We start from the raw sequence: 21,988 nt of genomic DNA, 5'->3' as shown, positions 1-21,988 counted from the left end.
AGAATTGTCAACCCACTTCTATTTTTTTTCCTTACATTTTGAATAGAAATAAAATAATTTGAATTTTTTTAAAAATAAGGAGAACGATTTGAAAATAATTAATTCACTCGAGGGATAACATGAAATTTATCTTAAATAATATAATTTGATTAAAATGAATACGTTCAAAGAATTACAGGATAAGCTTACGGATCGAAATGTATTTAAAATCAAAGCATTTTCATCAAATTAAGTTTTGGTGGAAGAGAGATTAGTCAAACAACGCCTTCTCCTTCAACAACTTCAAGGTTGGTTACTTGATTTTGATGAACATCTCACAAAGTTCAAAGAGGTGCAACTTGAATCTTACCTACCTTACCAATCATTAAAAAAAAGGACTACTCTTCCACAAAAGAAGGAAAATAAAAACAATTTCATTAATGATCCTCATCAACCCACATGGATCTTAAAAGAGTGCGTACACTAAATCTATTTTAAAATTTTCATATTTTAAGTGTTATGTTCTTGTACCAACTTTCTTACTGTGTATGTATCGTGAATTTTAAGAGAAATATTACCCATAACTCAAGATATACAATTAAAAACTTCGGTGCGATGAATTGACTCTAGTTTTTATCCATCTTATAATTAAGATCTAATTTATTGAATTGATTACACTATAGGACTTTAAATGAAAGAGACATATCGCATCGTGTACATTTATTGAGTAAAATTTCATCATATAGAAATAAATTTTGAAATCATCCCATCGTTTTATTGGCGCGCATCTCATATACAGGGCTTTCTCTAATTACAAATAAGTTTAAACTCGGACAATTTGCGAAAGGGTACATTTGAGATTGCATTTCCACATGTGCTACCGCCCTTAGCTTTGGAAGAAGTATACGAAGAAAACTCCAATATCAAAATCAGTAAAACAAATACTTTGGAGAAACGGAATACTGGCTAAGACAAATAATAGAGTAATGGATGAAGATGATGTAGGCTTGACAAGTAGGCAACACAAACATTCCAAAGGCATAAAGTTAACGCAAGTGAAAGAATATGTTGCTACTTTATCATCAAAGGAGCTTCGAATAAGTCAAGAGTATTCGCAGTGCATTAAGGTGTTTGATAAGAGCGATAAGAGCTACAGTTGAAAATGTGATGTGACTGATGCTCATCAATCTCTAACAAGTCAAACAGAATGACACTACAAGACTAGGTGTCATAAGCATTGAGGCATTGACACCTTTTTTGGGGCTGGCAAATGGGCATCTGCTGATATAAGAATTGGAATAATGTGGTCAACTAGTGAAACAAGGCATGGACAAACCCAAATAAAATTCAAGATCACAAATAGTAAACAATAAGATAATGTCTCTCTAGTATGAACATCATTTTCATGCACTGGGAGACTGGAAAAAGTCAAATGCAATATATCATTCTTGTTCGTAACATGAAAACAACGCCAAGCAAAATGAAAATCGACGCATATGGTGGTCACTTGTAACCCAAGAATATATTCTACTATGGTGTAGGCCAATAATGGAATTAATGTTCATAAGAGATAACTAACAAATAAAGATAGAATTGCTTGGGAAAGGGATTGGTAAAAACAATTTCAGTAACAAATGAGAATCTAACCTTCTCAGAACTTCTCAGTGGCTATAAATAGATGGTACTAAATGCACCAACGGCAGCATCCCATCTAAGCATCAACTGAGGGGAAGAGAGGTCTTGTATGGAGATGAAGAGCTAGTTTTCTAGCCAAGGATGACTTGCCTATATCAACCATTTTTGGGGTTTTGGAAGTGAATGCATGTATGCACACACACACACAAGTGGGTTTCTACTTAACTAGCTAAGATCCCTCTTGTGGTATATGCTTGGGCAAGCATCCTTGCTAAACTGACCAGCTCTTATCTTTCATGCTAGACCAACATCTCTTCCATGGATGAGGGCTTCATGAGATGTGATTGGAACATCCAAGCGTTGCAATTGTGGTATAGAAAAGTATACCATACTCAGAAGCAGTTTGGGCCGTTAGACTGAAGCTGATCAGGTACATGTCAGCCAATCAAAAATATGATTGCATCACGTATCATACACAGAAGGCAATTGTATTCAACAACATGTTGTATGCCATATTGCAATATATATTTTCATCTATTAGAAATGCATAGCCTACTAATCTACTTTAAAACCATCAAATATTCACCCATCCCAAACCAAGGGATAACCAAAAAAAAAGGTGGTGCATCAGAAAATCTGCAACATTAAACTTATTCCAAATGTGGCATAAAATTTTTCATTCTCTAAACTGCATCAATATTTCTGGGGAAGATTAAACTGCAGCTGGTAAGCCGTGAGCATAAAAATTTCACAGGAAGGTAGAAAGTAGCAGAAGCAAAATCAGTGTCTAGATTTTCTGGAGGCTAAAGCAAAATGAAATAAGTGTCTAGATTTGCTAGAGGCTAAAGCAAAATGAAATGGATGCAACCCAAAGTCAGGAAAAATTTAAGCAATCAACCATTTTGTAGAAGTGACTTATCAATAAACAAATGGATATTTAGGTTGTATTAGTGAGATACATATAGAAAATAGCAGCACCTCATCTACAGCAAACATATATGTATATATATATCCAGATCAACTAACAAAGATACGAAAATAGCATTGAAGTAGCATGCCTTGACGATATGACAGATCAACATGTAATTGATTGCTCCTAATTTGATGGATCACCATCACAAAAAGAAAACAGTCTATTTAAAAAAACATGAAATTTCATGTATCAATAAAGGTAAACAATGTCCATCGCTGAACCTAAAAGAGGCAGTACGAGCACACAAACATATGATTCAGTTTTAGTGTATCTACTACGACAGATGATTTCCTGTCCTAATAAGCAGCAAACAATCATACTGACTTGTTCAATGTCAATAAATATCAAAAGCTAATAGCAGTGGGATCATTACTCCTCACAACACAAAAAAGTAATTAAATGAAAGAATCAGAAAAATAGTACAGGAACTTCTAATTTAGTCTCAAACAGATGTAGGTAATTATGGACGAGGTTGTTCCATATCTAGCTCAGCATGAAAAATTCCCAATCCATGTGGACTCAAGTATATGCATTGCAAGAAACATTGTGCAAACTCTTCCCATACATCAAAAAATCATATTATTACAACAGACCATGACAACTACCATGAAATGAGCAATGTAACTTACCCAAAAACAATCACAATGACCAGAACATAGTATGTCAATTTAACAGTATAAGGAAGGGCTTGAATATCTTGGATTAAGCTGAACAAATAATGTGTACCACAAGCTAACAGTTCAACCTTAGTAAAACCATGAATTTTAGATACAAACATCAAACTACCTCAAATCCTCGTACACGAAGAATCAAAATCATCAGGAGCAACTCTCCCAATCCAACTACTCAGTGTCCTCTTAATATCTGAATGGTTGACATATGCCAGCTCATACATACTACACAAATTCACCACCAAAGTCTCATTCAACGCCACTGTCGGCACTCTCTCAAGCGCATTTTCCAGCACCTTAATCGAATCCGACAAATCCCTCAAGTACATCAAACACAACGCCTTATTATTAATCGCCACAATATCATTATAATCCCTCTCTATACACTCCTCATACTCTCTCACCGCAGATACATAATCTTTCCCCACCAAATAAATCAATGCCTTATTTCTACTGACAAGGTTCCTAAACTCAACTTCACTCAGCAACCCATCCTCAAATTTCCCCTCGTTTAACATTTCCTCCACTCGATTAAACGACTTCTTTGCCCCCTCTAAATCCCCAACTTGCATCTGTATAAACCCTAATTTCGAAACCAAAATCGGGTCCAAACCATTACCTCGACCAATCGATTCATTCATCAAATCAAAACAAACATTATACTCTTTACTACTCAAATGATACCCAATCAAACAATTCAAAACAAAAATCTCTCTTTTCTTCCACGATTTCACCGATTCTTCCAATTTCTCAGCTAGTTTTCGTGCCAACTTTTCTCTCACGAAATCAAGCAATTCATAAAACCGGTCCAGACCCACTTGCCGGTTCGATAACTTAATCGGAAGAACCGCGTAGAGCCAGCGGAGAGAGAAGGGAACCATGGATCCGGTCCGGTTCGGGTAAATATGAGGATATGTTTCGTATTGGTAACCGGAGCTGTTAAAGTCTTCGAGAGAGTCGAGCTCTTGTTGGGCTTCATCGAAGCGGCGTAGTTTCATTAATGCGAGGGTGTTGTAGGCGAGATAAGTGAGGTGGTGGTGGGGTTGCGTGAGGAGAGACTGGGAGCGGGCGCGTGAGACATTGTCGATGATTGTGCGCCAGGAGCCGCGCGTGGCGAGGTCTTGGAGAGATGCGAGGTCCGGTACGAGGTCGTTCAAGGATCCGAATTCGTTGGTTAACGGATCCGTGAATCGGCTTGGGTTTTGACAGACGGGTGGCGACTCCGTCATGGTGTTGAGTTTCGTTGCTGTGCCAGCGATTTGGAAATCAAGGTGATGAAGATGACAAGAGTGGTAAAACGCAGCGTTGTGGTAAAAGTTTTGGGCTTGGTTCTGAAGGAAAAGTGGGTTTATTGAGTATTTTAATGGGTTCAAATTGCTCAATCCTTAAAATAATTCTAATGACACCCCTATAATTCCAAAAGTGCCCATCATATATATTCCTCTCCTTTTTCTTTTCTTTTATCTATTTTCCCCCTCATATTTATCATCATTCTTGTACAATTGATAAAAATTTTGTTGGGTCGATGGAATTGAATGTGGTGTGAGTTCCGATAAGTTTGATGATAAAGGCAAAATCTGCATCTTATTATACTGACAATAAAAACAATTTAGCTAAGGAAAAAATCATTAGTTTATATCAACTTGTATATGTGTGCAAAATGCCGTTAATATTCGTACTAATTCTGCATTATATTATGGAATTAAAAATAATTATTTATTTTATACTAGGCAGGCACATAATAGCGTGCATCGTGTCTAAGTCAGTGTTTACTTTCTGGAGTGGGAGTGTGGAGTGTGGATTCCTCCCACTCCAGTGTTTACTTAGCTTAAAAAAAGAGGGAGTGGGAGTGGGAATCTGTGGGTCCCACCCAATTTTGGAGTGGGGAGGGGGATTCCCACTCCCATGGGGGGAGGTGGGAGTAGGAATCCACTCCCCCCTCTTCCCATTTTATCCTTATAAAAATAAATAAATAAATAATATTTAATAAAATAAATAATATCATATTTATTAAAAATAATAATTATATCATATTTATTTTATTAAATTTAATAAAATAAAAATAAATAAAAATTATATTTAAATTAATAATATTAAACATTAATTTTAATAAATATTAATTAATTATTTAATTAATAATAATAAATATTTTATTCTAAAAAATATTAATTTTGTACTATATTATCAATAATAATATTTCATTTGTGTTGCTATTATTAATAATAATTTTTATTCACATAATTTAAATTAAAATTAATAAAAAAAATTATGATTTACATAATTAAGAATATTAGTAATTATTATTAATTTATAAATATAATAAAATATTTACTTTATTTTCTAAATATATTTTTTATTAATTTTTTAATTACAAATTATAATTCTGTACATAAGGATAAAATTGTAATTTAAAACAATTTACTCTCAATCCAAGACAAAGTAAACAAATAATTAGAATTCTGATTGACAATCCATACTTTCATTTAGTCTAAGTAAACACCCTACTCTCACTCCCACTCCACACTCCTAATCCAAAGATTCTCACTCCTCAGGATTCCCACTCCAATTCAAAAAGTAAACGCAGCATAAGTCTAGTGTGTGTTACATTATCTTTAACTTGGAGATTGGAATATCTTCAAGTTTAAAATTTTATACCAGCTCCTTCATTAGATTTGACTCGTGCTCAAGACACATCAATATTTCTATATAAACACCAATTCATGCATTTAAAATCTTATGATCCAAACTTGCATTCACAAAAACCAAAACTTAAGACTCCAGTCTTCATTCATCCAGATGGCTGATTTTCAGCTTCTGCAATATTGCTCAAAATCTCTGGCTATGTTGCTTGCTTTTAAGCCTCGTGGCCGTCTTTTTGGCTGAGGCAAAAGTTCACAATTTAATATGGGCAATTTCATACAATTACAAATATCCCGACTGCTATAAGAAACTTGCTATTGCCATAATGGACAAACTCCAAGGCCTGTACTTTCTGCAGCCATAGGTGATACAATTAGCATCAATGTCGTCAACAATCTGATTATGGAAATTGTTGCAATTCATTGGTATGGAATCCGACAGGTACCGGAATCAAATTGAATTCTCTTTTCTTTGCTTTATTTTCAGAGACTAAGAACCCGTGCACAGTTGAAAATTAATCTTCCCACCTCTTTGCTAATATTGTGATCTTATCTAATAAATTGAGCTTACCGTCCAACTCATATGCTATCAGGGTTGCGGTTTCGTGTGCCAATGTTAGCTAGACCAATTCAGGGTTATTATTTCATTCATTCATTTAACAACAATTTGTGATTAATGCATGGCAACTTGGAACACAATGGAGTGATGGAACCGATGGCGTCTCTCAGTGTGGAACAGCACCTGGTGACACCTTCACTTAAATTTGTTGTTGATAAGGTAAATGTTCACAATTATTGAAAATTAATAAATAGACTCACTTAGTAATTGTTTCAAACTGTGATGATTAAATGAGCACTTACTCGTTCAGTTTTTATAACTTAAGATTTTGGGTTAAGAGATGAATGACCAATTCTTTCACTCATAGGTCGCAACATATATGTACCATTCTCATTACGGAATGCAGAGAGCATCCGGCCTATATGGATTAATCAATGTACATTTTTCTGACTGAAAAAATGATCCATTCACCTATGATCTTGATCTCAACATTATCTTAAGCGATTGGTACCGTTATACCTCTTATGAACAAGCCACTGACTTGACTTCAATGTCTTTTGTTTAGATTGGAGAACCTTAGGTAAAATCTCAAATCATAAAAAAATCTTGAACCGTAAAAATTACACTAACTTGATTTGTTTTTCTTTTTCTGTATTGATGCTTCAGTCACTCCAAATAAATGGAAGAGGAAAATATAATTGTTCTAACTTGGATGCTAGTGTTTGTGATGCAACAAATTTGAATGCCACCCTAATTCACTCACTGTAATCCCTGGAAAAACTTACAGATCAAGAACTGCTAGCTTGACTTCTTTGTCATCTCTTAGCTTCCAAATAAAGGTAATTAGTTTTCTTTTTGCATAATCACAAGTTAAAGAATTATTATGTTAATCAATGTCCTTTCTTGCGTATAGAGTATTGAAAAGGAATGAATCAAACTCTAGATATACTAATACATCATTGGAAGTATATCATATCATTGGAAGACTCTCACTTTCTCCCCTAATTGTTTTGCCTTTACTCGCCATCCCTAGCAGTCATTTTCATAATATCTCTTTACATAATTCACATCAACAGTTTCGCATAAAAACTATCGACCCCAGCCGCTAATACTATTATTATTGTTAAAAAGTTTTAATGTCATTGAGATAATAAGGTATTATAAAACCTGTATTTGGGTATGTGATAAGAGTTAAAATCTTTAATGGGGATGTAATAATTTTCCCCTATCTCTTATAGAACTTATTGATTTATAATTTATTCTTCAAAAGTATTTTTTTATCTAAAGGACCATGATTCTTTTTTAATCTAAACTTCTCTTGAGCATTTTAATTATAGCTGTTAGATTCTAAAAATGATGCAAAATGTTTTTGATATTTAAACTTCACTCACATGAGTGAAAAGAAAATTTAATTTTGTTTGAGCAATAATCCGCTAACTTCGAAATTTGTTTTACAGGGCCATAACATGACTATTGTGGAAGCTGACGAGAACTACGTGCAGCCATTTAAAACTCAAAATCTCTACATTTACTCGGGAGAAACATATTCAGTATTAATAACAGCCAATCAAGACTCTTTAAGAAAGAGTTCTGCTATTTGAACTCTTTGACGACAAAGGGACGACAGAAACGTAGGTCCTTTTGTCTGTTGTTTTAACTCCATTCATCATCCTTAGTCGGTTACTTTTTTCATTTAAAAAATAAAATAATAAAAAAATATATTAAAATAATAAAAAAGAAACCACAAAAGTAACGAAAAGAGATGACAATAGCAGCACTTTTTTAGTTCCGATTTTTCTTGTTGTCTTCTCTCTCTCCATCTCTCACCTCTCATTTAACATGAGCCATCTGCATTTAACAAGGAAAAATTAGTTCCCTCTCTGCATCTCGCTTATCACAAGGAAGAAGTTAGATCTAGATCTGTAAACAGAGGCAACTTGATAAAATTAGTACTGATTAATTAGTAAGTTAGTAACTCTCATTACATTCAAATAAAATTTTTGTTGTGTTCTATATATTTAAATGGTTAGGATATTTAATTTAAATTGTAAAATTTTTGTTGTGTTCTATGGGGATGAATGCACGTAGATCGAGGCTGAGCTAGTGGCCAATGAGAATCGTACGTTGCTAACCAAGCTTGTGAAAGGGTGGGAAAAGCACCAGCCGGCCAGGAATGATGACCAATTGCTGGGGGTCGATTTCCTCTTCCTTCCAAATGAACGGAAAGGGAAGAACGAAGAAGGGGAGTAAACTAAGGAAAGGAAAATCTAGCTGGGGAGGGAGGACATAAAAAACAAAAAGAGATGATATGCTTTCCATTTAACAATTCTTTATTTTATTATTTATTATGGCCCCACGCGAAATTAAAAGAAGACAAAGAAAACACGTGAAACGGTAGTGAGCGCCGCGTTTATGTCGTCCCTTTGTCTTATTTTAGTTCCTTTAATCATTTTCCTTCAAGAAATTACTGAATCATAAGAAATGTTGTTGCCCGAAAACCAGAGACCCCAATTGGTTTAGCCATTTTACATTACCTTTTGAATCTTCAACACCAAATCCTCCAATAAATCCCCCACTAGGCCCCATTTGGAACGACACATAATCAAGAAAGAACAAATTGCTTCCATCAAATCTCGTTAGGGCTTCATCTGGACCCCTCCAAGCACTTCTGACAAAGTGCTTTTGTTGCTCAACACACAAAACACATTCCAGGGTCAAATTGTATGTTCTTTAAATAATGTGTCATATTCCCTGCCAGGTAGAGGTGGCAAAAATACCCGCCCGGACCGTACCCGGGTGTTGCGGGCCGGGTAATACCTGGCCCGGGTATGAAGCCGGGTCGGTCTTGGGCATCACTTGATAAACCCGGAATTCGAATTTTATTAAAAAAAATTATAAAATATATATTATTTTAAATATTTTATATTTATTTGACTTATTTATTATACATATATAAAGTTTTAAACACTTAAAGTTTATATTTTCATGTCAAATTTTATTGAAATAAATTTAAAACTTATAAAATTATCAAAAAATAAAAAATATATACACATAAAATATTAAAAAATATAAAATCCGGGTACCCGGATTAAAACCCGATCCGGACCCGGACCCGGACCGGTTGCATCCGGGCAGGGTCCGGTCATGGCAATACCCGGACCCGGCCCGGGGTTTTGCCATCTCTACTGCCAGGCACCCCTTATCTCATTGCCCTGAAAAAAGAATTGGACTGATGCTTTTGATGCGCGCGCCGGAGACTTATAATCAAAGCTATGATATTTTTCAGTGTTGCTAGTAACAGTAATGCTACTGTTAGCGCATCATTTTATAGACTCAAATTAAATTCAACAGTGGATGTTATTTTGCAAAGGGTTAATTTTGTCCTGCCCCCAACTGTTTCAACATTTTTCGCCACGCACCCATATGTTTCGAAAATACTCACTCCACACCTAATTTCATTAATTTGACCGTTTAGTCTAACGGTCAAAGGGCAAATTTAGAAATTCATATCCTAAATATTATTTGATGATGATAAATTAAATTTATTTGATAATTTAATTGATGAAATTATTATTAATTACCTTTAAATAAAATTTTTTAATGTAAACATTAATTATTAAATTAACATTTTATCTCATTTTATTTTTCTCTAATTCAAGATAAGGGGTATTTCGGACATTTACTTAAATTTCAAATAGCTCCGTTAAACATAACGGTCAAATTAACGGAATTGGGTGTGGAGTGAGTATTTTCGAAACATATGGGTGCGTGGTGAAAAATGTTGAAACAGTTGGGGGCAGGACAAAATTAACCCTTTTGCAAAATGCTAATACTTGGAGTTACGGTGACAGTGAGACACATTCGTGACACCTTAATGGGCATGATTTTTGGGTACTTGCATTTGGAGATGGCCAATTTAATATGTCAAGTGATGTGAACAAGTATAATTTGAATTATCCGATAATGAAAAATATAGTGCCACTCCGTTCTTACGGCTGGACTACACTGAGGTTTCGAGTTGATAATCCTGGAATTTGGCTCTTTCATTGCCATATTGAAGCTCATTTCTTGATGGGTACGATGATACTTTTTGAATCGAGACCAGAGAGGGTGGCGGAGCCGCCGCAGCAGAATATGGGATGTGGTCTGAACCAAGAGTTTGATGAAGCCATAAGTGTGTTAAGATGTTATGTGTAATTATTAAATAATGGTTATATATATTACAAACACATTAGCACAATCACAATAATAGCTTAGCATTAGATCGATATACATACAGTCTATTATAATAACCATTAGTTGAATCACTGTATTTATAGATCAAGATATACGAAGTATGAAAGTCGTGCACTAAAAGATAATTTTACAAATACTATCCTCAACAATAAGTGACATGCACATACCGAATATAAGCTCAAATGAGATACCTTAGCTCTTTCTCCACGGCCTCCATTATTAAAATGTGATTAATTCTTTAAATCAATATTGTGATAGATTTTCTCCAGGATCGATATTCTGAGATGTGAATGTTCTAGACTTGGTAATTAGAATTAAAAGACAACATTATCACATGTAAAAGCAAAATACATCAGTAAGGACTCTTTTACTGCACACTGCAAAAATTAACGACGAGTAGTTTAAGTAAAAGACAAAAGCCGACGTGACATCCATGTATTACATCCCACGATGACAAGTCATCTTGTTGAAACAATGGACGACAATCAGTACAGAGTATGAGTTGGCGCATGGTATAAGATAAAAGAAAAGTCCAACCGACAAGCTTTTTCGAGACTGAAATAGAGGAAAATTGTAGCAAAACTAAAATAGCTGACTCCAAGTTTAAATTGCAGTAAAATAGAAATAACTAACTCAAAATAAAGGAAATTTAAAGATTCTATATATTATTATATATTTGAGCATATATTTGTAAACTTCTCTAGTAATCAATTACTTGTTCAATAAGAGTAAGCACAAATCAAAGCCACCAAGGCTAAATAGCTCTTCTCTCCTCCAGATTTATATATAAATATAATATCCAAGTGGTAAAATTCTATTGGTGAACATCGATTAGGATATTCAACAACTTGTCCTCAGAGTTTTGTTTTGGATTGTTAACTCTTTAAATAGATATTTCTCGTAATTCTTGACCACAAAAAGATAAATAAGTTTAAATTATACAATAAATGAAACAATTAGTTAACTCAAGTCACTTATACTTGATTAACTAGAATAAGCAACTGCAGAAATGAACAATGACTCGTTTACGTAAAAGACATTAGGATGACGTTACGTCCATATATTAGGCTACCAGAAGACACGTCAACTTGTTGAAAACAATGGATGAGGATAAATTGTTTTTAGGAAATTTTAGGTATGACATGTCATTACAAGAGAATATAATTGGACGACATGTCCCTCTATTTCAGGCTTTTGAGACTAAAATAGAGGAAAAGGGTAGCAAAACTAAAATAATTGACTCCAACTTCAAATTATAGTAAAACTGAAATAACTAACTCGAAATAAAGGAAATTTAAAGACTCTATATATTATTCTATATTTGTGCATATAATTGTAAACCTATAAACTAAAGTAATTAATTACTTGTTCAACAAGAATAAGTACAATCAAAGCCACCAAGGTCAAGCAATGCTTCTCTCCTCGAGTTTTATATTATATAAAATGATGAAATTATATTGATGCACATCAGTGGAGATATTTAGTATATTGAGGCAAATTCTTCTCATCTAGATTAGATTGATTCATAATTGAAAGAGATTACTATAAGTTCTTTCAAAATTGATAATTTGTCCCATTATTAGAGGTGTTCCAAAAATGACTGCAATCGAGTGAATAGCTACGAACTAATCAATCAGATTGAATTAGAAAAGGAAAAAATTTGTACACCCATAAATTTGAAATTGCAGCTGTCTAAGAACACTAAAAAATTATCAATCAAGGAACATTAGTTGTACTATCTTATCTGTTTGACTGTTAATTTTTAATTAAACCCAAAAAAATGTATTTTTCAGAGTGATATCTTATGAAATATACAGTTAAGAAATATGCGGCCATATTTATCATAAACTAAATAGTTAAAATATTATGGCAAAATAAAATAACTTTTATAAACAATTTGATCCTTTTACTCTATTAAGATAAAAATTAATTTATCCCTTTGTTCATTACCTTAATAATTAAAATGATGTCAAATTAACCTCAATTTTTTTTTAAATTTTACAAAGGCTTTACTACAACCAATAAAATGAGTATAATATGAGGGGCCAGCGGCCCACCGCATGTATTGTTTGGGCCTATTGTATAATTTTCTACCGAAACATTTATGGGCTTGTTACAATATTCGACCCAAATAATTCGGTTCGGATAAATGATACGGGCCAGCATCACGTCACGAAGCCGAGTCGGCAAAGACTCGAGATCGCTCTCCCGACCGTCTCTTGTATCACAAGCTTCTACATATTTTCGATTAAGTGGTTGATTTTTTTATTTTTTTTTTGAGTTATTATTAGATTTTTTTTTATATTTTGGTCTCAAAATGGAGCAAAAATCTTCTCGCAAGCGCCACTTTTTAGACGACGAAGATTCGGACGAACAACCCATGTAAAACCCTAATCTCTGCTCTTATTTTCAGCCCTTTAATTTTTCTAATTAAAAAGAATTTGCCAGTTATTAAGATAATATTTTTTTTTCATCTGGGCTTATTCAGTTTTACCAATAATAACTGGAGTTTTAGCTGATATTTGTTGTATTTTTAGAAAAATGGCATTGTGAGTTGTCTTTATTTTTCATTTTTTCTTTTAACATCCATTTGCTTTTCTTGTATGTTACATAGCCGGCTGCTTTTCTTTATTTGTGAAGCGGGTTTCTGCTTATATGCTCTTGGTCTTACATGTAGAAAATAGTGCAATTACTCTTGTTTGTTAAATTGAAATGAAATTTTGATAATATTTAAGTTTTTGCTTGTTGGGTGTAATGATGTTATATGGGTTTAATTTTGCAGGCAGAAAAGAATTAGATTTCCCAAGGGTAAGAAGGTGAAGCCCGGGAAAGAGGCTGTGGATGGAGTCAAGGATGATGGTGATGGTCCAACTGGTTTGAAGAATCCCCAACTTGCTGCTAAGGAGCGTGCAACTCGCCGGAACCTAATGACTTTCGAGCTTTGCAGTGAAGAAAGTAGAGGGAATGGTAATGATATCTCTGCAGCTGAAGTGACTTATGAGGTTCGTTTTTTCATTACATATTCTTTCATTTTAAAATTTAGTAATGGCAATTCAGGAACTATTCAATATAGGACCTGTCCAAACAATAATAGAGTGGGGGGCTTCGATGTCCTGACAATAGATGAAATTTATTCTAGACATATCATCTTTTCAAGCTCATTGATACAGTCTAGATTCTAACAATAATTTCTCACAATGAGATTGACTTAGTAAGGTTTCTGAGCTCTTCAATATGAACTCTTTGAGCCCAGGAATTGATCTTTTCTTTATCTATCTTCGGTGCTCTCTTTATGTTGGATAGAATTTTCCATTTCTTATGAAGCAAGTATAATTAAAATCTAGTAGAAAGTTGTTTGAAGTACCAGTGCTTTTGATCCCTCAAACCTTCTTAATGCTGCTTTACTCATTATACTACTGTAATAGGTACATATTAATGATACACCCTATAGCACGTAGTTACAAAAACTTAAGATCAATGGTATTTTAAGATACATATTTAACAGTTATCCTCCTGAATACTAGCAGTACACCTGCATTCAATATATATATATACATACACCCCTTTCATAGTAGGCAATATATACTGGTAGAGGTTTAGTACTGAACAATTTCCTTGTGTGTATCGTTTCAGGTACGCATATGTACTTATTCTTTTCTCATGTCTTTACTTTCTTGCTCCACTTTTCATCATGTTTTAAATGCTATAACTGAAGGATACCATATGTTTCCCCATCTTAGTAAGCCTAAAAATTGAAGCTTGTTTACTTTCTCATCAAACAGCATTTTTAAGGAGTTTATACTTCACCTCTTTGTGTTTGTTATTCTTAATTGGCTGTTTTTGTTGTCCATTTTGTTTGGTATTCATCTGGTCAATTCTACTGACTAAACAGCCCAAAATCCAAATCCACTTGACATGCAGTATTGTAAATTGATTGATTTATTATTTTTTCCTTTTAACGTCTGTTCTTCTCTTTGAAAAATGTGTTTGCTGGTTCTTAAGTCTATAAATATCATGGTCACCAGGGCGCCATGTAATTCTTGTTCATTGAGCGTGTCATAGTTTGGAAAGCTTCTTTGCTGAGAGTAGAAATTTTTTTGAAGTCAAGATGATTTCCAGATTCATCAATTGTTGGATCAAGGGAAAGGATAGACTATGATGGGAGATTTTTTTTAACAGGGTGACGAGAACTTTGTTGATGATGGGATTCAGATCGATCCCTTTAATCTGGATAAGGAGAGGGAAGAAGGTTATTTTGATGCAGAGGGAAATTTTGTTGAGTATGTCAACGAAAATGAAATCAAGGTAAAGATATGTGTTTTGGATGTCATTGTAATATGTATAATTCAACTTGTTCATATCCTTAACATGAATTTTCGCAGGATGCATGGCTTGATAGTCTTGAAGTTGATCAAAGATATGTTGGTACTGCAGTAATAGACAATAAAGTTATTGAGGCGCAGGAAGATAAAGATAATGATCATGAACTTTCTTCTGAAGAACTTGGAGTGATAAAGAGGCGTATTGCCAACATTCTTGAGCCAGGAGAAACAGTAAATTCACATGGTTTCTGAGTTTATGTTTGTTTTATTTGGGTTTCATGGTTCTTTTGAAAGCTTCGCTAGAAATATTGATTATGGACACTGTGTAGCTGCTTTCAACCATGTAGCTTTGACAGTGATATTTAAAATCTTTTGCATCTTTTTATAATTCAGGGTTGTATATGTATTGATGCAATTTTTGTGCTTTGTGAGTTGTGATGTTATAAATTACTTTTTTTGGTCCAATTGTTGGTCTAGGTACCATGGTTTTGTATTTTGAAGAAATCATTTTTGTGTGTGAAATTAGAGTATTGTTGGTATATGTTTTCTTTTTTTATAAATGACAGTGTAATGATATTAAGGTCCTTGCAATGTAGATAGAAAATGTGCACTGCCGCCAAAAATTCTTGTTTAGATTGCATTTGTTGTCTACATGCTATTTATATGCTACATACATTTGAAGATAGTCTGCAAAGAAGTTGTAACCTTGTTTTGATGTCAATGTTAATCCTTTTCCTTTCATCAGTCGGGCCACGCTACTTATATATTTTCTCCTCGAAGCTGGTTCAGTTGTTTTCATTATTGACTGAAAAACCAGTTTTATTTTTTGTGCTAGCATTAGTAATTTTAATCACATATTTACTGAAGTATTGTAATTAGATAAGCCGTTATCACTTTTTTTTTTTTTTTAAATTAAGACAATATGCTGTTATCCTTTGTCTTGTTAAAGCAAGATATTTGACATATCCATGGTTATCATATATCGATGATTTCTTCATAAACACATACATCTGTCCATTCAGATAGGTTATATTTGTTTAGGTTTTTGAACTTTGTTTTTGCTTCTTTGATAGGTTACACAAGCTCTGAGAAGGCTGAAGGGAACTTCAAACAAGAAGGAAAAGATGTCGGCTGAGACAAAGCGCGTATTTGATCAGTTAACTGAGGATGCCATGAGGCTGATGGAGGAGAATGGAGAATATAGTAAGTGTGTATATTGTGAGGCTTTTTTATTTAAATCTTTGAAATATACTTGTTTAATTTTTTGCCTAAATCTGTGTATGTGCTATGCATATCCATCTTAATGCTTGTAATGCTGTAAACGTCTTTTTCTCTTATACCAGTCATTTGGCAGCAAAAGAGTAGCCGCCTACCCCTTGCTCGTTCTTTTTAAGAGTTTGTAATTCTTAGTAGAATTGCTTTTAAAAAACTCAGAACAAATGTGGGCAATGTTAGTAAATTTTGTTTCTATAAGTTCTTAGTTTAGTTTTGTTGAAAACTAAGAAATATGGCTGGATTTATCACAACAGTTTGTATATGAAGTATAATACTTATTTTCCGGATGGTCAAATGATGAAACTTGTATGACTTGTTAGAGAAGAGATGTAATGGAAAAAAAAAATAAGATCACTCGCATGGAATTGCACTGAGCATAGAGTTTCTTTATGATTTTAGTATAGGTTTTATATGTAACTGTCAGGCACAAGGTTTTCTGGTTCTCCAGAGAAAGAAACGCATTTTCTTTTTCATAATAATAATAATAATAACTTGAAATTATTTTTTTGTGCTTTCGGTTATGTTGCTTTGTATTTTTCTTCTGCAGATGTGTACCACGAGAACCGGGAGACTTTTGAGCGTGAGGCAGGTTGGTTCCACAATTAAAACTATCTTTACCTGTGTCTTTATCCTAATATTCATTTTCCAACAGTCTTATGTTCTATTAGAATATCAACGGATGTTTATGCAGTGGTGAGCGTAATTTTAGATGTTATAGCTAACCTGTTTGTGCCATTGGGTGGCCGTCTTCTTGTAGGATTCATGAAATCCTAACATGGTCTTATTTCTTGTTGATAAGGTCTTCTTTGTTAAATGTGTTTATGAATTGTCGACACGTGCTAAAGTGTGATATTTTGATAGGTGGTGGCATCATACTTAACAAATCTTATAAAATTAGGCATACTCGGATGATTACATATTTGTGTTGGTACATTTATAGCATATTACATGTTGATGTACTGAGTCATAATTCTGTGTGTTTTTGCTTGTTGCATAATTCTTAGGAAGAAAACCAATAACCCAAGCTTGTAAAAATGTGAATGTTTTTTAAATGAAATTTTTGAAGCGTCCTCAAAACATGGTATAACTTTTAGTCCATGAAGATGCATTCTCTTATATCCTCCATCTTCGTATGGACACTGGTGCAAACAAGCCTTGTTCTTGTGCTAAACACAAAATTCTTAATATGTGTAAGTACAAAAGTGCCATACAGATCTTAGTCAAGTACAAACATAACAGCCGGAATTTGTACTTGATGCCTGCTGCATGCTATTGTTTCTATCACATGTTTTTCAGAAATAAGTTGAACAACATTTCTTTTCAACGTTGGTTCTACATTCTATTTTTATTTGCACTAACTCGGTTTAACTGCTGTTCTGCGGATTCCCACCACCCCCCCCCCCCCCCCCCCCCCCCCCCCCAAAAAAAAAAGATAGATATTAACCGTTTTATTCGTTCACATTTGTATGCAAGTTTGGGTAGAGGGGGAGAGAAATAAGAGGCTTATTGATTATGCATTTTTTCCTCTTTTACAGAAGGATATGAGAGGTTAGCTCAGTCAAAGGAAAAGGCTGATGCGTATGATATGTTTGCTGATGATGATGAAGCTGCTACTGTGAAGCCATCATCTGATGAGCGTAATACAGTTTTGGGTCCTAATTTAAATGCAGCCAGTCAATCATCATCAGATGCTCTGAGCACAGCTTGTGAGAGTGAGTTCTCTCTGCTGTTGATAATATTACAAGTTTTTCAGATAGTCATTTCCAACTGTCTTTTCCTTATGCCTTCTGATGTTGCTTTGTCTACAGCTGAATCTTTGCAAAATGACTATGTATATGACGAGTCTTCTGGGTAAACAAATACACACTCTCTCACTCTCTCTCTTTTCAACTTAAATAAAATCGAAATGCAATATGCACTTTTTTATAGTTTTGGTGATTACCGCTTGTTTGCTTCTTTCATTTGATAGTTCAATTTTATACTTTTTGTTTGATGTGATGACTCTAGGTTTTCTCTTGCTTAAGTTGTTGCTTAAATACAAAATGCCATCTCTTGTGGGACTTTCTTAGTTTGTGTTTCAATATGGTTAAAATGTGCAATATGCCTACACCTTGAATAACCTTTTGTCTACATTATGACTGTTTCTATGCTTCTTTGTTTGCTTCTTCAATTAAGAGAATATTTGGATTAGACACTTCTATTTTTCATCGGTAATGGGCCAAATACAATTTGTTTTTGCTTCAGTCTCATGGTTCCTACACTTCTAGTGTTACATGGGGTTTGTTTGACTGGGGCGTTGAGGGAAACAGCATGATCTTGCTCTGAGTTACTTGAGTAATTTTCTTTTAACCTGGTCAAAGCTGTTACCATTTTGACATATGTTGATTGACCATTCTGGAGGCTTGGCTTCACAATAGTGCTATCATTATGGACATAATTAGATCAAAATTTTATGATATTCAGTCCTCACATATCCAGTAGTACTAAAGGTTATATCTTGAATTGTGCCTTCAGTTACTATTACAGCAGCAGTTTGGGCTATTACTATGACCCATCTACTGGACTTTACTGCTCGGCTGTTTCAGGGCAATGGTATGACTGCATATTTCTTTTAACGTATTTTTGGCTTTTTCTTTTTTCTTGCTGGGAACTTCTAAATTCACACTGCTTGATCTGGAAAGTGCAAAATTGATTTGGTAGCAAATGCTTGTCCTCAGATAGAAAAGTAGACAAATAATCGTATGGCCTTTTCTATTCTAAATTACTAAGAAGTAACTTTTCACTTAATACGATTAGTTTCTTGGACATGGTGAAACATAAACGATTTTTTTCTTGTGAGAGGTGGTTTTTCATTATTAAAATCTTTCGTAGCATTTTTAAGACCTTGTAGAGATACAAATGTTTCTATTTTTCTCGGTAGCTTGTGGGATCCTGTTTTAGGCATTAAATTTAAAATGCAGCAATACCTCTTGATGCTAGGATAAGATATGCACTGTTCCTTATAATATGTAGAACTATTTTAACAAGAAAGTGTTCTTTATGCAGGTATTCGTTCAACGAGGAAACTGGTACATATGAACAAGTGAATGCGGATGCATCGCGGGAAAACTAAAGAGTGAACATCGCAGCTCAACTTTAGTTGTTTGTACAGGCAACCGAATGACTTGTAGTAATATTGAACATGCTAGCCGTTCTGCTGATTGAAAGTTAACCACGATTTGGGATTCAAATTATTCCGGTTTATTTCGACTTTCTATACATAGCTCCCTTAACCTTAGAAGCATGCATTTTTCTCACTCGGGAAGGAGATAGCAGATAAAATTTTGTCCAAAAGTTTGAAATTCTATTCTTCCAGATAATCTTTTTATATGCTCCCCATGTGCAAAGTTCCAATTTTGTAGAAAATTCATCTCTAACCCTGTCAATCAAATATCATCACAATTTTGTAGAAAATTCATCTCTAACCCTGTCAATCAATTTTGTAGAAAATTCATCTTTTGTAGAAAATTCCAAGGTCAAAGTCTCCTGGTGATCTTCGTCACTGAAAAAATAGACTTTTGACCCAGAAGCAAATAAAATAAAGTTAAAAACCGTTGCAAGGAAATTTCAACTGAGCGGGTTGAACCATTCATCCATCCCTCTTCCCCAGAACGGCCTTTGGAACATTTAGATATATATTCGCTTTTTAATTTTCTCTAGCGTTGACCTGTAAGGAGTAGATTTTATTGTTACTATTATTTTTGAGGGAAGTATGTACTCTAATAGGTAAATTTATGTGTAGCACTATTCATTAAATGGTCAATTGGTATATAATTAAATTATAAGTATAGTTATTTTTTATTTTTTCATTATTTAATCTAACCGTAATTTAATCACTTTTTCACTTCAAATGTGTAGCACTACTCATTAAATGGATTCAAATTCCAAATCTCTTGCTATTTCAATTAAATGACATCCACAATTATAGGTAGAACCATTGATTCTCCAAAAATTACAAATATGGCATAATATCAGCTAGGGGTTGGGCAATATTTAGGCTTTATCCACTTCTTTGATAATACTTCTAATTCATGGCAATCTAATAACCATGGGTTTGCTTTACACTTGATGGTGCATTTAGCATATTGTATTATATTATATTGTATTAACTTTATTACATTATGGTATATCGCACTTTAGGGCGGGGTTTTATTATTGATTTTTGAAATTAAGTATTAAATAATTATTTATATATATTAATTTTTATAATAGAAAGATGATATGATAATATACTTTATTAAATAATAAAATGCTACATTGTTATTTTATAATAAAATTTATTTCTATAAATTAATTATTATAATATAGTATAATCATATTAAAATATAGTATATCTTGATAATGTATTGTAAAAATATAATACTATATAATTATATAATATAATATAACATATATTATATTATAAACTTATATCATATTAAATTATAAATTTTATTTTTATTTTTTAATGTAAAAAATAATTGCTTAATTTAAATTTATTTTCAAATTTAGTATTTTAGTAAATAATAACTTATTAAATAAAACTAAAATACTTTTTACCCATTTGAAGTAAAATAATTAAAATGATTTTATGTAATGAAAGTAAAATAATATATTATCATTTATTGATAAATATTTAGGTTTATTACCATCTTATATTATTATTTGAATAAATTTTTTTATTTAATTATAAATTAACATTTAACAAAATTAAATTTATTATGATTTATAAATAGTAAAAGTTAAATGATTATATTTGAAATATGAACAATATTTTAATGTAATACAACCTAAACCCTACCTCCAGTGAATTTGTTTTATACCTATCATTATATTAATCACCTTTTTAATAAGTTAGTATAAAAGTAGTGTTTTCATGTAATGTAATACAGTGCAACAGAAGCTGCCAAATGCAATCTTATTGAATGTGCATATTCATGTACCAATATTATTTGCACTTTGTTTAAAATATTTGCCAATAAATGCCAAAATGAAAACGCACGTTGTGTTTTGAAATAATATTTATAGTTAGATATTCGGCTTGGATCAAATTTATTGTAACATTATAAATATTTACACCATCCTTCAGCCGGGGAAAATGAACAATATCTCCATATTACTTGATAAAATTAATCGAAATTCTCCTGATATTTTAAAAAATATTTAGACTTCCTGTCATATTTTTTAAGATCTTACCATTTTACCCTTCCTTACTACCAATCGCACCAAACTCAAAACAAATTTTAACTCTCATATAGTTCATATTTTTCCCCTTCCTTCACGAGGCGAAAGATATGTGAGTTGCCATCGAGTGAAACTTGTATGCTTAAACGCAAATCAAAAGATAACAAGTTTCCTATGAGAACAGATTTAATAAAAAGGAAAATGAATAAAAAAGAAAGATAATGAAACAAATTTGAAAAGACTAAAGAAAAATGAAGAAAGCGAAAAGGAAGAGAAAAAATAGAAGAACGCGTTAACTACTTTGTTTTGTTGTATTTTTTTTCTTTATGGCAAGTAGATGCGAAAGAAACCTCGTGATTTGCCAATCAAAAGAGGATTAGGACTCAACATGCAATGAGCCAATGATACTTCTTATTAAGAAAGCCCGAATAGAAAATAAAGAAATGGGAAATAATATCCAGGTCCCTAGTTTCTATCAAAATCATAAACAACACGTT

General features: G+C 33.1%; 2 protein-coding genes and 1 pseudogene across 6 annotated transcripts; 2 read left to right on the top strand and 1 right to left on the bottom strand.

Annotated features, from left to right (window-relative positions):
• Nucleotides 1-745: 745 nt before the first annotated feature.
• LOC102630369 (uncharacterized) lies at nucleotides 746-4,594 on the bottom strand. Of its 4 annotated transcripts, XR_008050616.1 has the most exons (3): nucleotides 3,374-4,594; nucleotides 1,627-2,036; nucleotides 746-869 (listed from the first exon to the last, which is right to left on the bottom strand). XR_008050616.1 is itself a non-coding variant. In XM_052431368.1 (2 exons), the coding sequence occupies exon 1, from the start codon at nucleotides 4,485-4,487 to the stop codon at nucleotides 3,375-3,377; it is 1,113 nt and encodes a 370-aa protein (XP_052287328.1). In that variant the 5' UTR covers nucleotides 4,488-4,594; the 3' UTR covers nucleotides 763-869; nucleotide 3,374. The 4 variants fall into 4 exon arrangements, 3 of the variants coding, with proteins under 3 accessions (XP_052287328.1, XP_052287327.1, XP_006464263.1); XM_052431368.1 differs by lacking the exon at nucleotides 1,627-2,036 and having other exon boundaries at nucleotides 763-869; XM_052431367.1 differs by lacking the exon at nucleotides 746-869 and having other exon boundaries at nucleotides 1,555-2,030.
• Nucleotides 4,595-6,563: 1,969 nt separating this feature from the next.
• LOC127898900 (L-ascorbate oxidase-like) lies at nucleotides 6,564-8,271 on the top strand (annotated as a pseudogene).
• Nucleotides 8,272-12,880: 4,609 nt separating this feature from the next.
• On the top strand, nucleotides 12,881-19,658 carry LOC102630974 (uncharacterized). 2 transcript variants are annotated; one of them, XM_006464202.4, is made up of 10 exons: nucleotides 12,883-13,074; nucleotides 13,475-13,694; nucleotides 14,872-14,997; nucleotides 15,075-15,245; nucleotides 16,088-16,217; nucleotides 16,837-16,878; nucleotides 17,825-18,001; nucleotides 18,098-18,140; nucleotides 18,804-18,881; nucleotides 19,335-19,658. In XM_006464202.4, exons 1-10 carry the CDS (start codon nucleotides 13,010-13,012, stop codon nucleotides 19,399-19,401), a joined length of 1,119 nt encoding a protein of 372 aa, XP_006464265.1. In that variant the 5' UTR covers nucleotides 12,883-13,009; the 3' UTR covers nucleotides 19,402-19,658. The 2 variants fall into 2 exon arrangements, with proteins under 2 accessions (XP_024955128.1, XP_006464265.1); XM_025099360.2 differs by lacking the exon at nucleotides 18,804-18,881 and having other exon boundaries at nucleotides 12,881-13,074.
• The last annotated feature ends 2,330 nt before the right edge of the window (nucleotides 19,659-21,988 follow it).

The sequence above is a fragment of the Citrus sinensis genome, chromosome 7, assembly GCF_022201045.2.
Source record: "Citrus sinensis cultivar Valencia sweet orange chromosome 7, DVS_A1.0, whole genome shotgun sequence".
Lineage (NCBI taxonomy): Eukaryota > Viridiplantae > Streptophyta > Magnoliopsida > Sapindales > Rutaceae > Citrus > Citrus sinensis.
This window is presented reverse-complemented; position numbering and strand designations above follow the sequence as displayed.